Here is a 22,656-nt window from a genome sequence, read left to right as displayed (position 1 = left end):
CCTATAGATGGTCAGTATGTATCTTAGTCTGTTTGTGTTTCTATAACAGAATACCTGAGACTGAATAATTTACAAAGAACAGAAGTTTATTTTCTAACAGTTTTGGAGGCTGGGAAGTCCAAGATCAAGGGGCTGGCAGACTTGGTTGTCTGGTGAGGACTACTCTGCTTCCTAGGTGGTGCCTTGAATGCCGTGTCCTCTCATGGCAGAGGGCAGAAGGCACAAACTCCCTCTGTCAAGCCTTTTTTATAAGGGCATCTAACTGAATTCAGGAGGGCTCTACCTTCATGACAATCACCTCCAAAGGCCCCACCTCTTAGTACTGTTCCATTGGTGATTAAGTTTCAATATGAATTTTGGAGGGAACAAAAACATTCAAACCATAGCAGTCTGTATACAGAAGAAAGAAAGCCGCCCCTCCTGCCTGACCCCCTCAGGGAGGTGTCTCCCAAATCTCAGGCCCTTCAGGCAGAATTTCAAAACAACTGTCTAGACCAAGCTTTGCTTTTTTTTATTAGTGAAGACGCCAAGGCCAGGAGGATTGCTCAAGGTCTCACAGCCATTTAGAGGCAGAGGTGGGGCAGGAACCCAGGTTGTCTCTTTTTCCATCCCCACCAGGCTGTGCTGCCTCCCCGTGGCAGTGGCACATGTGGGTGAAGAGCACACTCTGCAGTCAGCTGCTGGATCCTGGACATGGCCTGCTGTGCTTCAGCTTTCTCTTCCAAAATGTGGGAGGCAATGCTGCTAGCTACCTCACAGGCTTATAATGATGATTGAAGGAAACGAGACATGTACCCAGCACAGCACCTGGCAAATAGTCCTGCCTGGTAAATGTCAGTGATACAGGTGGTAATGATGAAAGTTTGCGTAAAGGATCCAGGCACAGGTGAGGCTGCTAATCTAGTCTTAGGGTGAAATGCTTACACTGTACTTAGCTAAGAAAGTGACACATTTTCTAATTTAAAAAACGGTATTTTTTTTTTTTTTGCCTACTCTATTTCTTCAAAAGTGTATGTTTTTAAAGTTATTTCTACATATACCAAAAAGTATGCAAATAATGACTAACATATCAAGGATTTAAAAGTAAAGTATAATCATACCTCAGGTCAAGACAGTTAAAGAAGAAACAGCACCAATCACATAAATTCCTCCAGGGAGTAGAAAAAAGAAGGAAGATACCATCTAGCTCATCCCTTGAGGTCAGCACAACCCGAACACCAAAGCCTGGCTTAGATACAACAAGAAAGGAAAACCGTGGACAATCTACCTCAAAAGATTCCCAAATAAAACATTAGCAAGCTGAATTTCTTTTTTCCCCAAAGGAACAACCCTTATGGACAAGCTGGATCCACTCTTGGAATGCAAGTAAGGTTGGCCCAATGCTTGAAAATCAATACAATTCACCACATCAGCAGGACCCAAAAGAGAAACCACATGATAATCTCAACAGATCTTTCTTTAAAAAACATTATGAAAATTTTAGAAGTAGAGAGACAAGTAGATGAATTCTCATCTGTTCAATAATTATCAAGACTTTGGCACATTTGTTCTATCTTTTTTATCTGTTTTTCTTTGTTGATAAATTTTAAAGTAAATCTCAGACTTCACGGTGTCAGGAGTACAAAGCCTTGGTTGTTAAGGGAAGGTGAAGGGGGTTCTTGTCAGTCTTACTGCTCCTCCCCTTTCACTTGCCCTAATAACAGCTGCATCTTATTGAGCACATTCTGTGTTAAATGCTTTATGTTCATAATCTCATGTCATCCACACCATATCCCCATTTTTCTCGTGAAGGAATTGGGTCCTAACTAGGTTTAATGTCTCACTACTAAGTGACAGAGCTGGCTTTTCCACCTAAATCTCTACAAAATTTATTGTTAGCCACTAAAATACTCTTGAATTGCAAGGGACAAATCTAACTCAAGCTGCTTAAAGGATAAAACAAAAGACTTCCAGGACTGTTGCTCAGCACTGTCCATCCCTGCCTCCCTCTGCATGTCAGCTTTTGTCCCCATGGTGAGGACATGGCAGCTCCTCACATCCCCCAGAGAAGCAGGCGGCTTCCTCTCTGGCTCCAACACAGAAAAGCCTGGTGGGGGGGGATAAGTTACTATGATTGGCTCAGTCTGGGCTCTGTGCCCACCTTTGTGGCCAGAGGGATGGAGACATTTACCAAAAGAAGAAGGGGAAGGGTGCAGAGCTGACAAAAACACTACGCTCCAGCTTCACAGAATAAAGATTGGATGCATGTGGAAAACCGAGTTCCTGGATTTGTTATTCAAATTGAAGGTAAGCTGCCATACTTGAAAGCAATTAGGAAAATCAAATCTGTTGATTAGAATACAGTGAGCCTTATAAGTTTTTCATTACTGAAAGGATTCAAAGAAATGTTTGTAAAATATTACTATACACATGCTCCATAAATGGCAGCTCTTATGATTCACAATTGGTCTCAGTTGCAATCTTCCTTGTGCTTTTCCTCCCCTGCCAGCTTCACTCGTGGCCTTATACTATGTCAACCACATTGCATTTTCCCAAATGTGTTATGCACCCTATTCCTCCATACTCTTCCAGATGCTATTCTTATGCTTGATCCATCTTTTCCTTCCTTATTCATCTGTTAAACTCTTACCCATTCCTCAAGGTCCGTCACCAGTAGCTCATCTACTGAGAAATTTCTAAGAGATTGACTGTATGACCTGAGTTCTTTGAGACTATGAGTAAGGAAACAAGGGATGTAATATTTAGGCTTTCAAACAACCTTGGCAAGGTTCTCCACCACTAGTTACTAAAGAAAATGGGAAAATGTTTGTCAGGAATCCAGATAATTGAAGTAAATGGGCGATGATCTATATGGAAAAGTATTAACAATGTGGTCTTCTAAGAATCAGTACCGAGACAAGTCATGATATATTGGCATATCTGTTAAAAATTATAAATTACCTAATGAAGCATGTGGTGAAATCTCCAGATATGCTCTTTATGGTAGTAAAATGCCAAGATGATGGAGATCAATCTTGGGAAATTTTTTACTATGAATAAAGAAGAAAAATGATTGATGATCTTCAGTTAAGGGTCACCGTGGGAAAACAAACAACTCAGTCTTTATGATGATATAGTGAATAGTGTGTATTATAAAGAAGGAACCTGGGAGTCACATCTGTCATTCCTCACCCAGTACCTTGGTGTGTTTAAAGGAGCCAGCCAATGGAATGCTGAGTATCATAAGAGGATTCAAACCAAAACAGTAAACAGGAGGGTTCCTTTGAACCTGTACTTGAACTATGCAATCTAAAAGTGGTCAGCATCAATATAATCTGAAGCCTTTGCTTGCCAAATGTTAGATAAAAGCGGTAAAATATACAATTTAAAATAGAAAAAAGATTGCAGAGCTGGTAGCAAACTAACGTAGATGTAACAAAAATTGAAATATATTTTAAACTTGGGAGAAAATACATATATGCACAGAAAAAAAAAAAAAGGATGAAAGGAAATAACACCCCAAATGTAAAATTGTGTATTATCTCTAAGTAGTAGGATTATGGGTGAATGTCATTTCCTTCATAAATGATATCTTCAAAAGATTGTTTTACAATGAATATTTATAACTAGAACGATTTAATAGGAAATTTTAGGTAAACTTATTAAATACTAAATTTTTAGTGGACAGCAGAATGCTTTTTATTAGCTAACCTCAGGAAAGCTAACTAAAAATCCATAATGTCCTTGGTTGCATATAAGAAAATTCATAATGCAATCATCATCTCAATTCTTATGTTTTTATTTAGTTGGGTAAGGATTAAAATGAGAAACTTTAGTATAGGTGAGTTCTCAGGAGCTAGAAAAGTCAAAAGATGACATAGTGCCATCTTGAATATTCGTGGAGCAGATAAGCCATTCATGTCCTTTGTTCCTTATTCCTGTTTTTCATTTTTAGTAATTCCCTAACATTTGAAAAAATAAGGCAATGGTGTTAGTAAGCCACCAGATGGAGATGTTGAGCTGTGCTTGTTAATGTAACAAATCAAATTAGGGTTCCAAACTTTAGTGAGTATGAGAATCACCTGGAGAACTTATTTATGATGCAGGTTTTCCAGTCCCCACTTTCAGAGTAAATTTGGTAAGCCTTGGATGGGGCCTGGAAATCTGCACTTGAACACACCTTTCTTCCTCGCTCTCTCTTTGCCTCCCATTTTTTTTATCTCCCCCTCAAGTGATCCTGATAATGGCTGATCCATGAACCCCATTTGGAGAAACTAATATTTGAAGCCATGTGCATATATGAGAACATTGACGAGTATATAAATGGAGAAAAGAACTGAGGAAAACCCAAGCCCTAGGTAACTCCAACATGTGAGGGTCCTTTGAAGGAGGAGGAGCTAGCAAAGATTCTGACAAGTTGCCAGAATGCTAAGAAGATAGGAGAAGATATATGCAGCTGTGCAAGATAAAGGAAGATAGAAACGAGGGAGAAGAAAGAGTGGTCAACAGTGTTGACTGCTGCTGAGAGTCAAGTGAGATGGGGACCAGAGAATGTCCATTTGATTTAGCAACATGGAGGTCACTGGTGACTTTAGAGGGAGAACCACTTTGGAGGAGTGTTAAACCCTAAAAAGGTTAAAACCTTTATAGAAACTATAGGGGAATTGGGGGGGGGGGGGTCTGAGCAGGGGAAAGCAGGGCAGAGGGGTCTCCCGCTGCTTTCCCTGGGAATATTTTTTATGTCTTCAGGGTAAAGATAAGTTTCTTTGAAAAGACACAGAAAAGCAGTCATAAAGATTAACACCTGGCATATATAAAGGCCTACAAATCAATAGGAAACATATAACACCCAACTGAAAAATGGGCAAAAAACTGAAATAGGTATTTTAATGAAAAGGAAACACAAATGGACAATAAGCATTAAAAGAGATTAATCTTGTGATGGAAGAATATAGAAGACCCTAAACAAATATCATTTTACACCCACTCGAATGGCAAAATTAAGAAATCTGACTATACCAAGTGATGATGAATATATATAACAAAGGGAACTCATTCTGTTGGTGGAAATATAAATTGTAAAACAATTATTTGGCGTTATTGAAAATCAACTAGCCTATGACCTGGCAACGTCACTCCTATATACTGTACTCAGTCAAAACTTTAGCATATATGCAAGAGATTAGAATATTTGTTATAGTATTGTTTACATAGGCCCTAGTCTGGAAATAACCCAGATATCCATGACAAAAAAAATCAATGAATAAATCGTGGAATAGTGTCACATGGAATATTACACAGCAGTGAAAACAAAAGAACTATGTTACATGTAATAATACAGATTCTCTCAGTGGCGTGACGTTGAGTCAAAAAGTGGGTGTCAGAATACTACATAGACTATGGTTCAATTTTTTTGTAATGTCAAACACAAAACTAAGCCGTGTTGTTTAGGATACAATACATGGGGTAACAAAACTTGGAAAATGGGAGTGGGCGAATGATTTACACAAATTCAAGGTAATTTTCTTATACCTCTGAGTGGGGAAGAGCAGGGGCGGGGAGTGTGCGGGTGGAGAGGGGGATGGGATGGTAAGGACTGCCTCAAGAAATTCAGCTAATATTGGTAAAGATCTGCTTCACAATTAGGTGGTGTGTTCACTGTGTTTTGTAATTTACATATTCTTTCGCAATTTTCATCATTATAAACATTTCAAAACTTTAAAATCTGGAAAACGCTGGGCGTCCAGTCTACTAGCAACTGGCCTCATCTGGCTAAAAACACCCTCCGCAAGCAATTTGGCAGCAATCACTCAGGTGGGGCGCGAGCCTCGCCACACCGCGCACGCATGCGTATGGCGTCCAGCCAATCAGCTACGAGCCCAGCTGAGGCGAGGCTGGCTTATTTCCCGCGTGAATCCCGTTTCCTCAGTAGTATCGCGACAGCGAAGTGGATAGCTCAGGTAAGGGGTAAGGGGTGAGGGTGAGGGAGGCTGGAGTTGTGGGGGCCACCTGTCCGGAGGCCGGGAACTGTGGTCTTCGACCATTGGGCTATTTTTCAGGCGTGAGCAGGGGAGAGGTTTGTCCAGCGCTGGTGTCCGCGCCAAGGGCTGCTTATTGACTAGTGAAGTAAATCTTCCCTGTTGGTGTTACCTGGGGGCCTCTGACAGGAAGACGGAGGCGGCAAACCTGAGGGAAGGGCCTTGCGCAGGCGAGGAGCTAGGTCTGGGCCCTGTAGAGTCCGGCGCCCCCTAAGGTTTACAGCAGGGACAGCGGCGGTGGGCTGGGGCTGGGGCCCGCTTCTCTGCGTCTCTCCCTCCTGCCTGCTCCAAACCGGCCAGAAAAAAGTGAAATTAACTGAAGCTTCCTTGGCATTTTTCCTAGCTGAGTGTGTTGTGGAAATCTTACTGGACGTTAATTTTCCGCGACTTACATTGCAGAACGTTTTTATTTTATATGTATATAGCTGTGAACTTTTTTTTGGCGTGCTCATGATTTATCTTGGCAGCAACCAAGATTTTACTTTGTGACCGAGATGCCAACTAGATTTACCCACGTTTAAGCCAGAATCTGGCAACGGGGGCCCTAAAATTCAAATCTCCCAGTCCTCAGGTGCAAACTCTCCCATAACAGCACACTTGGAGTCTGGGTTGACGCTGTCATTTATCTTTTTTTTTTTTTTTTTTTTTTTTAGTTGGCAGTGTCATTATACTCGTTGCTAACTTTTGGTCCAATAAGATAAATGACGAAACTGCTAAAATTTTATTCAACTATGATAATCCTTATTTAATATTTTCTTGGATATTTAAAATTTTGCCAATGTATTTAAATGATGCCTTTGGATTCAGAAGGTTTGAGAGGTTTGTTTTTTAAAGTCAGGAAACATCTAAATATGGTGCCCTCTGGAAGAAAGCATTCTGGGAAATCTGGGAAATCATCAACAGAGGATCAGGTTATAAAAGGCTATGACTTTGAGAAAGAAGATAAAAAAGATCTGAGTGGTTCAGAGGAAGCTGTTACAGAAGGTATGGTATATCTAATGTTGGGCAGTGATGGTGTCCTTCAGTTCATTTGCTTTGAACCCACTACATTTAAAACAGCAGTAAAACTTGGCAAAGTGTTTTCATGTACAGTCATCCCTTGGTATCCTTGGATTCAGAACTGGTGGGTGTGTACAACCAGCTGTACTTTGTTTTTCATTTGCTCTTCATACCCTAGTATCGGAGTTATAGAAGCTTATGTAGCATTCTTGCTTTTACAGTCATTATATCCAAAATGTCTGATAAATAATACATGGCTTACTATGACATTAACTTAGTAAGACTTGAAAAATTGTTCCTATAAGATAGTCCTGAATTCTGATTTAATTTCATCTAACCTGCAGGGAGAGTATGCATTTACATGTTTCCTTTAAAAATTTATGTTGGCAAAAAGCCTAAATGACCCCCAAATGAAGATATTACTTCATTAATATTTACCAAAATAGCATACTTTATTTCAAAACAGCTTGTCTGTTTTTATTGTCAATACAGGAAAGACTCTAGTAACTAATAAACATGGGAAGAAGAGGCTTTCTGCAGGAACAGAAGATGTTGGGTAACTTGCTCAAAATAATTTTTGCATGTTAAAGTACTTCAAGTTTCCTTTGTTGTTTAACAACCATTATATATGTAAAATACTTGGCATGTGATAGCTTCCAAAACAAGCATGATATTTTATGGATCCTCAATTAAAACTTTTAAAATGTAATTTCTTTACAGGGGTGAAGTATACAATATGCTGGAAAGATTTGGAGGTATGTTTTAAGAGATATTTGTATTTAAAAAAAATTGTTTTAAAACATATAACTTGTATAATAGGAAATGTTAATCAGTGGACTATAAGACTGTTACTTAATGTCTTATTCTCATATATAGGATTTTGCATAAGTATTTGTTATTTAGTTTCATAGACTTCCATGCTTACGTTTTCTATGATGTTAAAAGTGTGAATGGTGCTTTTATTTTATGTGTGTGAACTGAACAGATTATGGAAATTTAGAAGAAAAATGGATGGGAAGTCCTTACCTTTCTTTGTATTCACAGGCTAAGTGACACACACACACACACACACACACACATGCGTCTGTGTATATATCAGTTTTGCATTTTCTCAAATTCATTATTTATCTGACTTCTGTGTTCTTTAGGGAGGACAGTGTAAATTGAAGTCTCTAAAATAACTATTGTTATTTTTACATTAATAAACTATGTAGTTGAAAACTAAAGACAACTTTGCTAGCTGGTGAAAGATTTATAATCAGGTCTAGGCCGGGTGCGGTGGCTCACGCCTGTAATCCTAGCACTCTGGGAGGCCAAGGCGGGTGGATCGTTTGAGCTCAGGAGTTCGAGACCAGCCTGAGCAAGAGCGAGACCCCATCTCTACTAAAAATAGAAAGAAAATTATATGGACAGCTGTTCTCTTCCCCTCCTTTCTTTTTTTTCTTACTCTCTTTCAAGAAGATAAAATAAACTTTTTTACTTTTGTATCATTAAAAAAATTTTTATGCAATGCAGTATTTATTGGCAAAAATCTTCAAAAAAAGATTCATGGAAGTATTTAAAAGTGATATTGAATGAATTTATATAAATATTTGCTTAAACTAAGATTTTCTGTCCTTGGTCCTTGCTCTTTTAGTAAAAAATGTCTTTAAAAGTATAATTGACTACATTTTTAAAAAAACTTATTTAACTATTTTTATCCATTTTGGATTGTTTTTTAGTAGAGTACTTTTGTATGTTTTATATGATAAATTATAAAAAATAATTCATCTAAATATGTCCTTTCAATTGGGGATTGTTTTATACATTTAGAAAAATTTAGCCATTATTAGTGTTTTCTTATGAGGAAATTAAGTCAGCCCTTGACCCTTTGTTTTGCTTATTAGCTCTTTTCACTATCCCTAAATTAATAAAATATCTCCAGGTAGAAAAATTATAATTGGGGCTGGGCACGGTGGCTCACGCCTGTAATCCTAGCACTCTGGGAGGCCAAGGTGGGTGAATCACTTGACCTCAGGAGTTCGAGACCAGCCTGAGCAAGAGCGAGACCCCATCTCTACTAAAAATAGAAAGAAATTATATGGACAACTAAAATATATATATACAAAAAATTAGCCGGGCATGGTGGCGTATGCCTGTAGTCCCAGCTACTCGGGAGGCTGAGGCAGGAGGATTGCTTGAGCCCAGACGTTTGAGGTTGCTGTGAGCTAGGCTGACGCCACAGCACTCTAGCCTGGGCAACAGAGTGAGACTCTGTCTCAGGAAAAAAAAAAAAAAAAAAATTTGGGACACTAATGACTGAAAGTTGTCTCAGAAAAAAAGTAAATAATTCTGTTTTTTGAAATTATGCTATCATCTAAATTTAATTTTAAATGTCTTTTCCATAGTGTTGAACCAACTTTATCCATATTTACTTGAATATGTAAGAACAAAATTTTATTCAACATTAAATTTTAATTACTATTTATTTTTAATCTAGCTGACATTAACAAGGCTCTTTTTGCTAAGAGAAAAAGACTAGAAATGTATACCAAAGCTTCTCTCAAATCTAGCCACCAGAAAATGGAACATGTTTGGAAAACACAACAAGAACAAAGGTAAGGTTGTTGGTTTAGAGCCACACATTTGTGTCATTTCTTAGTATTTACTGGTACAAAATACTTACGAAAACTACCATCACCTTCTATTTATTGGAGTCCCTCATAAAAATACATTTGGCTTGATTATTCTAAGTTGGTTTTTTTTTTTTTTTTTTTTGGTCTTTTAAAAGACAAGGTCTTACTCCGTCATTCAGGCTGCAGTGAAGTGGCCTGATCACTCTAGCCTCAAATTCTTAGGCTTTAGTGGTCCTTCCTGACTCAGCCTCCCAAGTTGCTGGAACTACAGGTGCACACCACCACACCCAGCTAAATTTTTTTTTTTTAATTTTTGTAGAGACAGGGTCTTGCAGTGTTGCCCAGGCTGGTCTCAAACTGCTGGCCTCAAGTGATCCTCTTGCCTCAGCCTCCCAAAGTGCTGGGATTACAGGTGTGAGCCACTGTGCCTGGCCCTTAGATAACAATTGAGGTTTTTAATTGTAAAAGTAATTTATATTTATTCTTGAGATACAATAGTTGAATAAAAGGTAAATGTCATGGAAATCATTAGTCTTCTGATAGTTAACTATGTTCAACAATGTAAAAAAGGCCAATCTTATAGTGTAAATAATTTGTATATTTTAGCTGACTTTTCTTTTGTCCAAAGTCTTTGTTGCTCCAAAATGGGGGGAAAAAAATAAGTGAAATATTTCTATTTGGAAATCTTATATGATAAATAAAATAACCTCATTTAATCAATTTATTATATCAGAACCTAGATTCAGTAGGAAAAAATGAAAAACTACTTGGAGATAAAATGAGTTTTTCTAGGAAATTTATATGTACAGTTTTCAAGAACTAAAGCATGTGAGAGGGCTTTTCTATTAGCTTATTTGGAATCGGCATACTTCTGGAATCAGCATAAATCATCATTTTATTTCTTGGGTTCCCATCAGAGATTTAAGCTGCTATTATTTCTCTTTTTAAAAAATTTGATTACTAGAAAGCATTCCTTTTTTTATAGTATAAATATGTCAACTCAATTTTGTTTTAATTTTTTTTTCATATTGGTATGAAATATGACAATAATTCATTATGTTTTATAGGCAGAAGCTTAAACAAGAATATTCTCAGCAGTTTATGGCTGTGTTTCAGCAGTGGGATGTAGATGTGCAGAAAGCTGAGGAAGAAGAAGAAAAACTAATTGTTGGTATCATGATTAAGTTTATAATTAATCTATTTTAACCAAGTTTCAAGTAAGAGTGGAGAACCTAGCCTTTTATTAGACCCATGGTACTGAGGCAGGTTCCATTAACCATTGTTGGCTATGTGTGTTAGTCCTGCTGAACTGTAACCCACAGAAATACAGACACATATCATATTCATACAAGCCATTAGTCTTTGCTTCTTATATTGCTTGGGATTCTTGTACTTCCAAGTGACAGAAATTTGTCAAAGTACACAAGGATTATTGGTGTATATAAAATAAGTTGGAGGTAGTTTAGCTTTAGGCACAGCTTTATGAAAACGGAAGGATTGCTCACATAGTGTCATCTGGGTTCTGTTGACAATTCTTAGTAAGCTCTTTCAATGTAGTAATAAGCAAGATACTTTTAATCCTAGACTTACTACAAGTTTAGTAACCCCAGTGGACTGAGACTATCTCAATAGCACTGGCGAACATTTCTCTGGAGGAATATCACTGATCTAGTTTGGATCATTTGCCCATTCCCAACCAGCCATTTTGCATTCAGCCCTATGTATCCATGGGCTCTGCGTCCTCAGATTCAACCAACTGTAGATTAAAAATATTTGGGGAAAAAAAATAAAAAATAATACAGGCCGGGCGCTGTGGCTCACGCCTATAATCCTAGCACTCTGGGAGGCTGAGGTGGGAGGATCACTTGAGGTCAGGAGTTCGAGACCAGCCTGAGCAAGAGCGAGACCCTGTCTCTACTGAAAAATAGAAAGAAATTATCTGGACAACTAAAAATATATAGGAAAAACTAGCCGGGCATGGTGGCACGTGCCTGTAGTCCCAGCGACTCGGGAGGCTGAGGCAGAAGGATTGCTTAAGCCCAGGAGTTTGAGGTTGCTGTGAGCTAGGCTGATACCACGGCACTCTAGCCAGGGTAAAAGAGGGAGACTCTGGCTCCAAAAAAAAAAAAAAAAAAAAATACAAATTTAAAAAACAATATAGTGTAACTATTTACATAGCATTTATATTATATTACATATTATAAATAATCTAGAGGTGGTTTATAGCAGCAGTCTCCAACCTTTTTGGCACCAGGGATCAGTTTCATGGAAGACAATTTTTCCACAGGTCCGGGGTGGGGGGTGGGGAGATGGTTTCAGGATGATTCAAGCTCATTACATTTATTGTGCAGTCAAACTTCTCTGCTAATGATAATCTGTATTTGTAGCCACTCCCCAGGGCTAGCATCACTGCCTCAGTTCCACCTCAGATCATCAGGTATTAGATTCTCATAAGGAGTGTGCAGCCTAGATCTCTTGTATGCATAGTTTACAGTGGGGTTTGCGCTTCTATGAGAATCTAATGCCCCCCAACTGATTAGATAGGAGGAGGAGCTTATGTGGTGCTGCAAGCGATGGGGAGTGCTGAAGCTTCCCTCAGTTACCTGCCGCTCACCTCCTGTTGTGTGGCCCAGTTCCTAACAGGCCACGGACCAGAGTGGTACCAGTCCATGAACCAGGGGTTGGGAACTGCAGGCTTAAAGTATATGGGAGGATGTGCATTGGTTATATGTAAATATTGGCCGGGCGCGGTGGCTCACGCCTGTAATCCTAGCACTCTGGGAGGCCGAGGCGGGTGGATCGCTCAAGGTCAGGAGTTCGAGACCAGCCTGAGCAAGAGTGAGACCCCGTCTCTACTAAAAATAGAAAGAAATTATATGGACAACTAAAATATATATATACAAAAAATTAGCCAGGCATGGTGGCGCATGCCTGTAGTCCCAGCTACTCGGGAGGCTGAGGCAGTAGGATCACTTAAGCCCAGGAGTTTGAGGTTGCTGTGAGCTAGACTGATGCCACGGCACTCACTCTAGCCCGGGCAACAGAGTGAGACTCTGTCTCAAAAAAAATAAAAATAAAAAAAAAATATGTAAATATTATGTCATTTTATATAAGGACTTGAGCATCTGCAGATTTTGGTATCCTCAGGGGGCCCTGGAACTAGTCCCCCAAGGATACCAAGGGGGAAACTATGATCAGAATATGGTCTACTCCTAATGGCCAGATTTGTGTTACCTACCCATCCCTATGGGAGGATGGAAGTCAGCCCCACTCATATATTATAGAACAGCATTAACTACATTTTCATTTCATCCTTTCATTCTCTGTAATTATCAAACATTTCTTATCTAAGAGCTGAAGTATTGTTCCTATCAAATAATGCTGGGGTTGATTGATCACCTGTTTTGGAAATGTTAACTTTGAGGTGCACATGAAACACTCAGAGGTGTTGAGTAGGCCACTGGTATGAGTTGAGTTCAGGAGAGGCTGAAGATACAAAGGTGGGAATTCTCAGCATAAAGACAGTATTTAAGCCATGAAGACTGGATGAGATCACCAAGGGAGTGATTTTAAATGTAAAAAGTCTAAGGATAGCCCTAGAGTACTTCCATGTTTAGAGTTCCAGGAGATGAGGGGGAACTAGTAAAGACAGAGTGACCTAATAGAAAACTAGGCCAAGTAACACTTTTTAAGGAAAGGGGATTAACTCTGTCATATGCTGCTTACAGGACAAATAAGTTAGATTTGGCCAAGGTAGAGGTCAAGTTGGTAGCCTGAATTAGAATAATTTTGGTGGAAAAATAAGTACAAAAATCTGTTCAGAATAAGACAGAATGGGAAGGAAAGAAATGGGGTGGTAACCTGAGGAGAAGGAGAATAGAAGTTTTTGTTAAGATTAGAGAAATAGCGTATTCGTATGCTGATAGGAATAATCTAGAGGAAAAAATTAAAAATAATGGAAAGAGGGGAACAGTTGCTGAGTTCTTGAGAGTGGATGAGATATGTGAAGTTGGCCTTAGCAAGAGACAAGGATAGTTTATCATTAGAAACAGAGAAAGTAGAGTGTATATAAGCACAGATGTAGGTGGAGAGTAGATATGGTGATGGGAGACTGAAAGTTCTCTTTGGATTGCTTCTATTTATTTAGTGACATAGTTAAGGTCATCAGATGATAGGAAGGTGTTACCTCCAGGAAGAGTAGCTGGAGAGTTGGATTTTCCAGGTTTGGGGTTTAGCCAAGCAAGTGTGACACTAAGAAGAGGGTAAGCTATACATGGAAAGGAATAATTATAATAATTGACCATAGAATTTAAGTCAGGAAAGAGGAAAGTGGGGATATAGAGGTAGGGATGACAGTGAAAAGTAGGTAGGAAGAAATGGATTATAGGTGCTGATAGGTTATTGAGCTGTAGCACTAAAGAGTAGCTAGAATGGTAAGGCAGTAGTGGTTGAATATTGGGATACATGGAGAAACATGTAGAATGGTTAGAGTCTGAACAGTGGAAACAACAGTGTTTGGGATCAAATACTTGTTTGTTTTGAGCATTTGCTAGCTGTGAAACCACGGACAAATTATTTACCTTCATTCCTCAGTTTCCTCATCTATGAAAGGGGAATAATGAATACCCAGCTCCAAAGTTATTAGAAATGACACATCTAGGATATGAGTATATAAGTGAGTGTACGGGTCAGGGAACTGAAAGACCACCATTATTGCAAGGATCATTTGTGTGGATATTGAAGTCAAGAATTAAGACTTGTCTTGAATATAGCTAAAATTTCCTATTCACTGACTGGTAGGATTATATACTGTTGCATATTAGTGATGAACACAAATTATTTAAACTTGGTCATAAGAGTTAAAATGTTAAAAGTATTGATTTCACAACTACTTCTTTTAAGTTTAATGTGGAATTTTATTTTTTTATTTTTTATATTTTTGCTAAATTTAAAACTGTACCCCAGGGTGGCCAGCTCTGCACTAGCCAGAGCCTCTAGCACCCATTCCACAGGCATGGAATCTCACTTCCCCAGAGGATTCCCAAAGGGGCAGTTCACACAAGCTAGAAGTGCTGGAGAATTACTTCCCATAGGCAGAACTTTAAACCAGTGGGAGGCAGAGGATGGGAGAGGAGCAACAAATAAATTCTCTCTCCATTTCCCTCGTTGATGGTCTGTTCTGAGGCGTGGTTTACTGTATAGCCATGTTCACCCACCTATGAGTCTTCATCAAGGAGCAACTTGTTCAATAATATGACATCTTGAATTTGCTTGCCAATTTTTCCTGCACGCCTCCTTTCCCTTCATTCTTGTTGCCCTGGGATTGTACAACCCAAGAAAGCATTAGTATTCAAGAAAAAGTACTCAGTAATAAATAAATAAATAAATAAAATTGTACCGAAATTGTCAATTACACAGTTTTTTTTCTTTTGTATTTGTAGAATGTGTTTCAGCAGCAACAAAAGGCTTTCCAACAATCAAGAATTGTTCAGAGCCAGAGACTGAAAACAATTAGACAGTTATATGAGCAGTTCGTAAAGGTCAGCTATATATGGCAACAATACATTCTTATAAAATATGATGTATTCATGGAAGTATAATTTTTTTCTTAGATTCTGGGAAAAACTTTATACCTTTTAAATTCTTAACTACTTTCCATTTTGAATTCATTGTTTCTGATTTAACTTGGGTGATAAATGTATCTTTACTTTAGGACTCTAATAGCTTTGTGGGGATTATTCAAAACATGAAATGGTTTAATTGGGAATTTTACTTAGAAATGTACTTATCTTGCACAAAATCCATACTGTATTAACACTTTAGTTGTAGTTCTCTGTTTAACGGAAAATATAAAGTCCAAATAATTTCTAGGTAGGGTTTTACTTGTCTTTGTATCCCCAGTGTTTGTTAAATAGAAAGTACCAATTGAAATTAATGAGTATTTCTTTTGTTTTCAAATGTATTATAGAAGTATTTTATAGCATATTTGCTTTTACAATTATTAGTGACCAAAATGACTTAATATGCCAACTTATCGTAAGAACTAGCTGAGACATAAAACAGACAGCTGAAGATTAAAAATTTGTGAATTGGTAGTTATCTACTGACACGTATATAAGCAAATTGTGGTCTGTGACACCGACCTTGTTCATGCAGAAATACACTTTTTAGTAACTATTCATAGAGCTCAATGTGAATCCTGCATATACTTTTTTTTTAATGGATTCTTTTAAATAACTTGTTCAAATACATGTTAAAATATAACTCTTCTAAAGGAATTAGGATACTCTTGAGTAAACTAGTAAAATAGTTTTAAAATAAGTTTTTTAAATAACTAATATATATGAACACAATTTTTTAAAAATTTTTTAAAGAAATAGGGTTTTGCTCTGTTGCCTAGGGTCAAGTGCAGTGGCACAATGATAGCTCACTGTGCCTCGAATTCCTGGGTTCAAGTGATCCTCTTTGCCTCAGCCTCCTGAGTAGCTAGGGCTAACAGGCATGAGCCACTGCACCTGGCCACAAAAATTATTTCTAAAAGTATTTCCCAGTAGAGAATTTGTCAGCTTGCTCCAGTGCTTCCAGAGAGTCATTTGTTAATTGATGTGAAGGTTTGATAAAGCACTAGGTAAAGGTTTCTTCTAAATGTTATCACTAAATGTTACTTAGGGTAGCAACTGTAGTATAATCTTTGATTTCTCCATCTCCTTTATCCTTCACATCCAGTTATTTCTAGGTCTGTAATTTTTACCTCTGCGGTGGTTCGTTCTTTCTTCGTTTTAAATTCCCACCGGTACTACCCTAGTTCAGGACCTCATCATGCTTTGCTTATACTATTAAAATTCTTACCTGGTTTCTCTGTTCTCCACTGTATACTTACAGATCTGTCCCATTATCTTTCTAAAATATATTGTTTCCCTCCTAGAAAACTGTCAGTAGCTTCCTGTTCTAAATTCTTAGGTATTCAAGATCTCCTCATGACATGACCCTCTTTTTGAGCTTCAGTTACTACATTTGTTCATTACCCCACCCCTCCATTTAATTTTTCTCTAAACTCGCCATGTCCTTCCATGTTTTTGCTGATGCTCTTCCCTAGAATACTTTCAACTTTTTTCTTTATCTATTGAAAGCTGATTCTTTAGCCAAATAAATCGGAATTAATCTTCATTTTCCACTACATAGCCACAGCAAGTTGTTTCCATTCCTATTATAAAACTTCTGTGTTATTTTTGTTTATATGTTTCTTCTCACCGGAACAAGGGAGCAATCATGTAATATTTTTTAATTTCTCCACAGCACTTAACGTAGTACTTTTTACATAGTAGACACTAGATTATAACTATTTGTTGAATGAATAGTAAAGAATTAAAACATAATTTTTGTTTTTCATAATGTAGAAGAGGTCATATTACATACCATTTTATTCCCTCTAGTGAATTCATGTCATGTTGACTATTAGTCATAAATAGTAATTACCTGATATTTGGAATACTTAATAGAAAATTTAAAATTATGGTATTTAAGGGATTTCTAACCTTTTTTTTGTTCCATCTTGACCTTTAACTGTTCACTAATCCATTGTGTAAGCAAAGTATATTACTGTTGAACTTCCTATAATATTTGATTCATATCTGATTTTTTTTCCTTTATAGTAGGTATTTTGGTCTTTATTGCTTAGAACTTTGAAATTTGGAATAAATGATAAGCACTTCTATTCATTCTGGAGCTATGAAAAAAATGAGCAGCATTTGAGTATTAATAAGTTCTGTTGAAAGTTAGTTGTATAAGTTTAGAACCTAAGGTGAAAAGTAGTGGTTTACTGTAACTGAACTAGCCTTTTGTATTTTAGAGTATGGAACACTTGGCGAAGGAACAGGATAGTCTTCTTATTGGTGCACAAAATGAACTTAGAAAAGAAATGGCTATGTTGCAAAAAAAGATGATGATGGAAACTGTAAGTCTTTGTTTAAAATTTTATTTGCTGAAAGAAGTATAACACTTAACTAAAAATTAAACAAATGTTTAATATCTCCTTTCATGAAATAGCAGCAGCAAGAGATGGCAAATGTTCGAAAGTCTCTTCAATCCATGTTATTCTGATGACTCTTTGAAGAAAGAACTTGAACCTAAGTAATATGATACAATTACAACATTAGCTAAGAGGCATGTAAGTCTGTAAAGTGGTTTAGAAATTCCACTTTAAATTGTAACACCTTTAATCATTAGCTTATCTCATTGTAAGACCTTCCTTTCTGTTAATTCCCAAGTAAAATCTAAACAGTTATGTGAGTAGCAGCTATTCCTAAATGATATGTATCAAGTTTTCAGCTCTTTAGTGGTTATAGTGAATTTTTCTCTTTAACGTTGTCAATCAACTTTTAGCAATAAAGATGATTTAATTTTAGGTTTTTGCTTCAGTGTATCTGAATGGTAGAAAGCACAAGTATAGAAGGTTACATTGTTCTTCTTAAAGAAATACAAAATCTATTTTACATGTACATCCTTATCTACATACTTATACGACCAATTCTAATGAAAATAAGATGAACTTAAGTTTATGTTCTAGAATAAAACTGCTAAAATCATTACTTCTGAACATTAAATCAACAAACGAACAAGAGATATTTATATCAGTTTTAAAACATGGATTTGTGAATCTCATTTCTATGAAGACATTAAAATGTCATTTAATTGGGCTTGGTCTGCAACTGACACACATGCTCTTAGCAACGAATAAGAACACATCATTAACATACCTAATTACTTATGGTTTATGTATCTTTAAAGATAAGTTACCTAGAATGTTTTTTCAATTTTAATATTTGGTAATACTCATTTTTGATTTGGTTTGAAAATAATGTAAAATTAAACTCTAATAGTTAATTTTTATATTTTTTAAAATCTGCATTTTTATAAGGATTGACATACACTTGTTTCAGCATTTGTTTGAAGTAAATCAGTTAAACTTACTTTTTGCTGAGATTGTTTTCCATGAATTAGTCAAAACAAAAAATATGCCCATTAGGAGAAGAGGAGCAATTTTCTCCTGCTTTTCTGTTTTAAATTCTAATTTTTGACTCTATAACCCACCCTTATCTTGTTTTTTAAAACTTGGAAAACCTTAAAACTAAGTCCACATAGATTCTTTTTCTAACTGTGATAACTTGTACAGGAAGATATTAGTCCTCTACCATTAACAAATATTTGACACAGGCCAGGCGCGGTGGCTCACGCCTGTAATCCTAGCACTCTGGGAGGCCGAGGTGGGCGGATCGTTTGAACTCAGGAGTTCGAGACCAGCCTGAGCAAGAGCGAGACCCCATCTCTACTAAAAATAGAAAGAAATTATACGGACAGCTAAAAAAATATATATAGAAAAAAAAAATTAGCCAGGCATGGTGGTGCATGCCTGTAGTCCCAGCTACTCGGGAGGCTGAGACAGGAGGATCCCTTGAGCTCAGGAGTTTGAGGTTGCTGTGAGCTAGGCTGACGCCACGGCACTCACTCTAGCCTGGGCAACAGAGTGAGACTCTGTCTCAAAAAAAAAAAATAAAAATAAAAAAAATAAAAATAAAAAAAAAAAAAAAACAAATATTTGACATTAAAAGGAAAGTTTATTTCCTAAAATTTTGAACTTTGCAAGGGATTTTCTTTTAAAGCCAAAGCATGTATTAGAATATAAATCTTAAGGACCTTCTTAGAGGTTTGAATAGTACTTATGTGAGAAGTTTTAATAGTTACAGAGGCAAAGTAAGTAGTACTCCAGAGTGTTTTCTGTGTACTTAATTCACATAAGTATATTTTTTTCCTTTTAAGGAATATCATCTTTCACTGTTTTTTTAATAGGCCTTTTTCTTGCCTATGACAGATGTAGTACATGTTCATTATTCCTTTATTTTTCTGATTATTTCATCACATGGTATGTGGTGTACAGAACTATTTGTATAAAATTAAAAATAGGGTTAGATGGTAGCTGAAGATTTGGATCACCAAAGATCTTTTATACCATAGTAATTGACGTGCCTCATTTGAAAAATGATTATGATTTTTAAAAATTCTCAGAACATTATTTGACTCAATAATTACAATATTATAAGCCAAGCACTTATGCAGTATTATGAGCTCACTTTTCCATTTTTAGAAAATACACTCAAAATGGCTAAAATCCTTTACATTCTCAATTTCTATGTAATCTTTTGGCAGTGAAAACACTAAGTATTTGATAAGTATTTCTCAAGGAGACTTCTTTTTAGAACTATAGGAGTTCAGTTTCTTATCTTAAGGATTAAAATTTCTTTCTTTAGTCTTGTTTCTAATTTATAGATTGTATTCTGAGAATACCCGTGATCAATAAATGATACACACTGAGGGCTTCATTTCTGAAATAGACATAACAGAATCTGCAGCATTTATGTTTTATATTCAAATATAACCTTATTTGATAGTATACTAGCCTCCTGCATAGGGGGATTTCCTTCACTCATAGGTTCCCCTAACTGCATCTCCTCTTTTCCTTGGGCTATTAGTCAGTCAATATGCTTGTGAACCTGTTCAGGTGCTTGATGATATGAAGTCTTGAAGATATTTAGATGAAGGTGTCTTGAAATTTGCAGGCACAGAGCACTAAAGTATATCATCATATCAAATGAAGAAATGACCTTTAGAAGCAAAAAGAAATATATCAAATTGATTATGGTCTATCTTTTCTCAAGTAGCAGTTACTGTTCTGTTTCCCCACAAAGCTTAAACCTTAAACCTAAAATTATTCACCAAAAATAATACACTTTAAAGTACATTGATATATTTCATATTTGGACCTCAGTATAGTCCTCTGGAATATGCAGGTTATTGCACAATTATAGACACTGAGGCTCAACGAAATAAAAGGACTAGACTAAAATACAAAAGCTTGAAAGTAACAGAACCCAAGTTTTCTGACTCTACATCCTACTTCCTGCTGTGCAATGAAGCTATACATTTCCTTCTAGAAGGGGCTATCAGTCGTATCTTATAATAAATTCACTCCATCAAATGCATTATAAGATAAAAGTTCTGGAAAAGACACCATAGTTGAGGGGAGACATATATAAAAAATTGTGTTTATAAAATTAAGGAGGAGGGCTTCTATTTAGAGACTTTGCCCAGAGACCACAGTCAAATGCTTCTCTTCAGAAAATTAATTCCAGGATAAAGAGGAGCCTCAAAGCTCTGCCCTTGTAGAGGAAATTCTTCTCACCCATGAGGGGAAAAATCTCCATATCACTTACTTGAAAAGCTCCATCAGGCTCTTTTCTCTCTTTAGCTTATGCCAAAGGGTACATATATGCTTTGGCCCTCATTTTGTGTGTTGGTGAGTGTTTTTAAGTTGTTCACTTAGTGCTTTTGACTTCCTCAGTTCTCCAGTCTCCATCACTGGTGTAAACCAGGCTAACTACTCATTGCAAAATAGGTGCTTGAATTTTTAATACCTGATTATTTTAATTTTATTAAACAATTACACTTGGTAATATCTATCTAGATTCACTAAAAGAAAACTTACATTGAGTTTTCAGATATTTTGAATAATCACACCCTATTTCTTAAATTTGGATTGTTTTGGAACCCTAAAAATATGTATAGTTAATAGCAAATTTAAGGAAATTATTCTGGTTTTCAAATACTTTTTAGAATATTGCCTCAAAACTCATTTGCCTAAAAGGATATAGCTTACTATCACTGTAGGAAGAATGGAAGACTTTTGAATGGACTGTGAGTGAATTAATTATTAATTTACTTCAGAAAAAGTATACTATACAACTTTGTGAAGGATCATCAGATGTACCCTGGGGGCCACACACAGAACAGATACGGATTTCTTAAATACTTAAATCTAACAAGTATAGGAGATTATCTGAATTATCAAAAGATTCATTGCTGGTTTTTTTAAAGTGTATTTCAGTGTTTATGTGTCACTAACAATTTGGAGAGGTCCAATGAGGTCCAGAGAGAAAAATATAGTAAAATTATTCAAATCCACCATTCACTGAAGAACAACCATAAAGATACGTCTTAATAATATACAAAATTTAATAATGCTCCATTTATCTAATTTTGTGATTGAAGTATTACCAATAATGATTTTCTTTTCCTCAGATGGCTAAAGTGTTTCTCTTAAGCACTATACTCTGTATCATTTTGAAGATAAATTAATTTATGTATTATCCACATCCCTTTCTTAAGATAAACCTTTGCTTGATGACCGAGTCATTATTAATAATACATATTATGCACTATCCTCAAGGGCTGTACAGATAGGATTGCTTGCTTCTAGCATAAAATGATTTCAGAATGCTGTATGTAGTAGTACTGTCTATTCTGTTTTCTTTCCTCAATATTAGCTAACAGTTCTCCATGCAATAAAGTGCCCACCTTTGCTAGCACTAACACCATCCAGTTTGCTTGTTACCTGCTGTAAATTGGGAATAATTCTAATAAGCTTGATTAAGTAAAGTCAGAAAGTCCTTGGGGCAGAGTTAAGTAGTTTTTGACATCTTTGAACATTTTTTTGTTGTTGTTGAGAAGATATATTTTTAGGTACACTGTTGTGTTTCCAAGGGTCTGGGTTGTTAGAAGTCTGATCTCCAGATATGTTGGCTATTTCTATATACAATACAGAATGATTCATAGCTTAGCAAAAGTAATTTCAAATATTCAAAAACATTTACTGCATAGACTATTGAGGCTACTGGATAGCTCACTGAAATGGATCTTTAGCATAGTGTGATCAGGCATCTATTAAAAGATAAAGAAAAAGCAGAAGTACTTACCATTGCTATCCACAAAACGATATATTCATCTACAAAATTATTAAAATACTGGTCTAAAAACAACAGACCTGGCCCAAAAAAGACTGTGTCTTGAAGATAAAGTTCGCTTTTGGTCATGTGAGCTATCTATAAAAAAGTAAACAAAATAATTTCACTATTAAGTTTTAAATGTTTTAGCTTTTATTTTCAGGACAAAATTATAATTTTAATTCACTATTA

The 22,656-nt window shown here is 36.4% G+C and overlaps 2 protein-coding genes across 3 annotated transcripts in view; one reads left to right on the top strand and one right to left on the bottom strand.

Moving 5' to 3' along the window:
* Nucleotides 1-6,868: 6,868 nt before the first annotated feature.
* Nucleotides 6,869-17,731, top strand: SYCP3 (synaptonemal complex protein 3). The gene is made up of 8 exons (XM_069489713.1): nt 6,869-7,001; nt 7,509-7,572; nt 7,737-7,771; nt 9,496-9,613; nt 10,699-10,798; nt 15,073-15,171; nt 17,481-17,585; nt 17,678-17,731. Exons 1-8 carry the CDS (start codon nt 6,869-6,871, stop codon nt 17,729-17,731), a joined length of 708 nt encoding a protein of 235 aa, XP_069345814.1.
* CHPT1 (choline phosphotransferase 1) overlaps nt 17,692-22,656 on the bottom strand; it is a 36,027-nt gene continuing 31,062 nt past the window's right edge. Inside the window, exons 7-9 of one of the 2 annotated variants that reach the window (XM_069489712.1) lie at nt 22,438-22,563; nt 20,179-20,289; nt 17,692-17,757 (exon numbers count right to left, since the gene is read on the bottom strand). In XM_069489712.1, the coding sequence (XP_069345813.1) occupies nt 17,713-17,757; nt 20,179-20,289; nt 22,438-22,563 (282 nt within the window). In that variant the 3' untranslated portion in view covers nt 17,692-17,712. Of the gene's footprint in view, nt 17,758-20,085; nt 20,290-22,437; nt 22,564-22,656 lie in introns of both variants that reach the window. The other variant, XR_011235702.1, reaches the window with a different exon arrangement.

The sequence above is a fragment of the Eulemur rufifrons genome, chromosome 16 (assembly GCF_041146395.1).
Source record: "Eulemur rufifrons isolate Redbay chromosome 16, OSU_ERuf_1, whole genome shotgun sequence".
Lineage (NCBI taxonomy): Eukaryota > Metazoa > Chordata > Mammalia > Primates > Lemuridae > Eulemur > Eulemur rufifrons.
Note: the sequence above shows the minus strand (reverse complement) of the source record. Positions and strands in the feature narration are given on the sequence as shown.

Excerpts from the sequence above, each read along its gene's own strand:
- SYCP3 (XM_069489713.1), top strand. The coding sequence starts at position 6,869 with ATGGTGCCCTCTGGAAGAAAGCATTCTGGGAAATCTGGGAAATCATCA. Across the intron at positions 7,772-9,495 it reads TATGCTGGAAAGATTTGGAG|CTGACATTAACAAGGCTCTT; the intron begins GTATGTTTTAAG and ends TTTTTAATCTAG. Across the intron at positions 17,586-17,677 it reads AAAAGATGATGATGGAAACT|CAGCAGCAAGAGATGGCAAA; the intron begins GTAAGTCTTTGT and ends TTCATGAAATAG.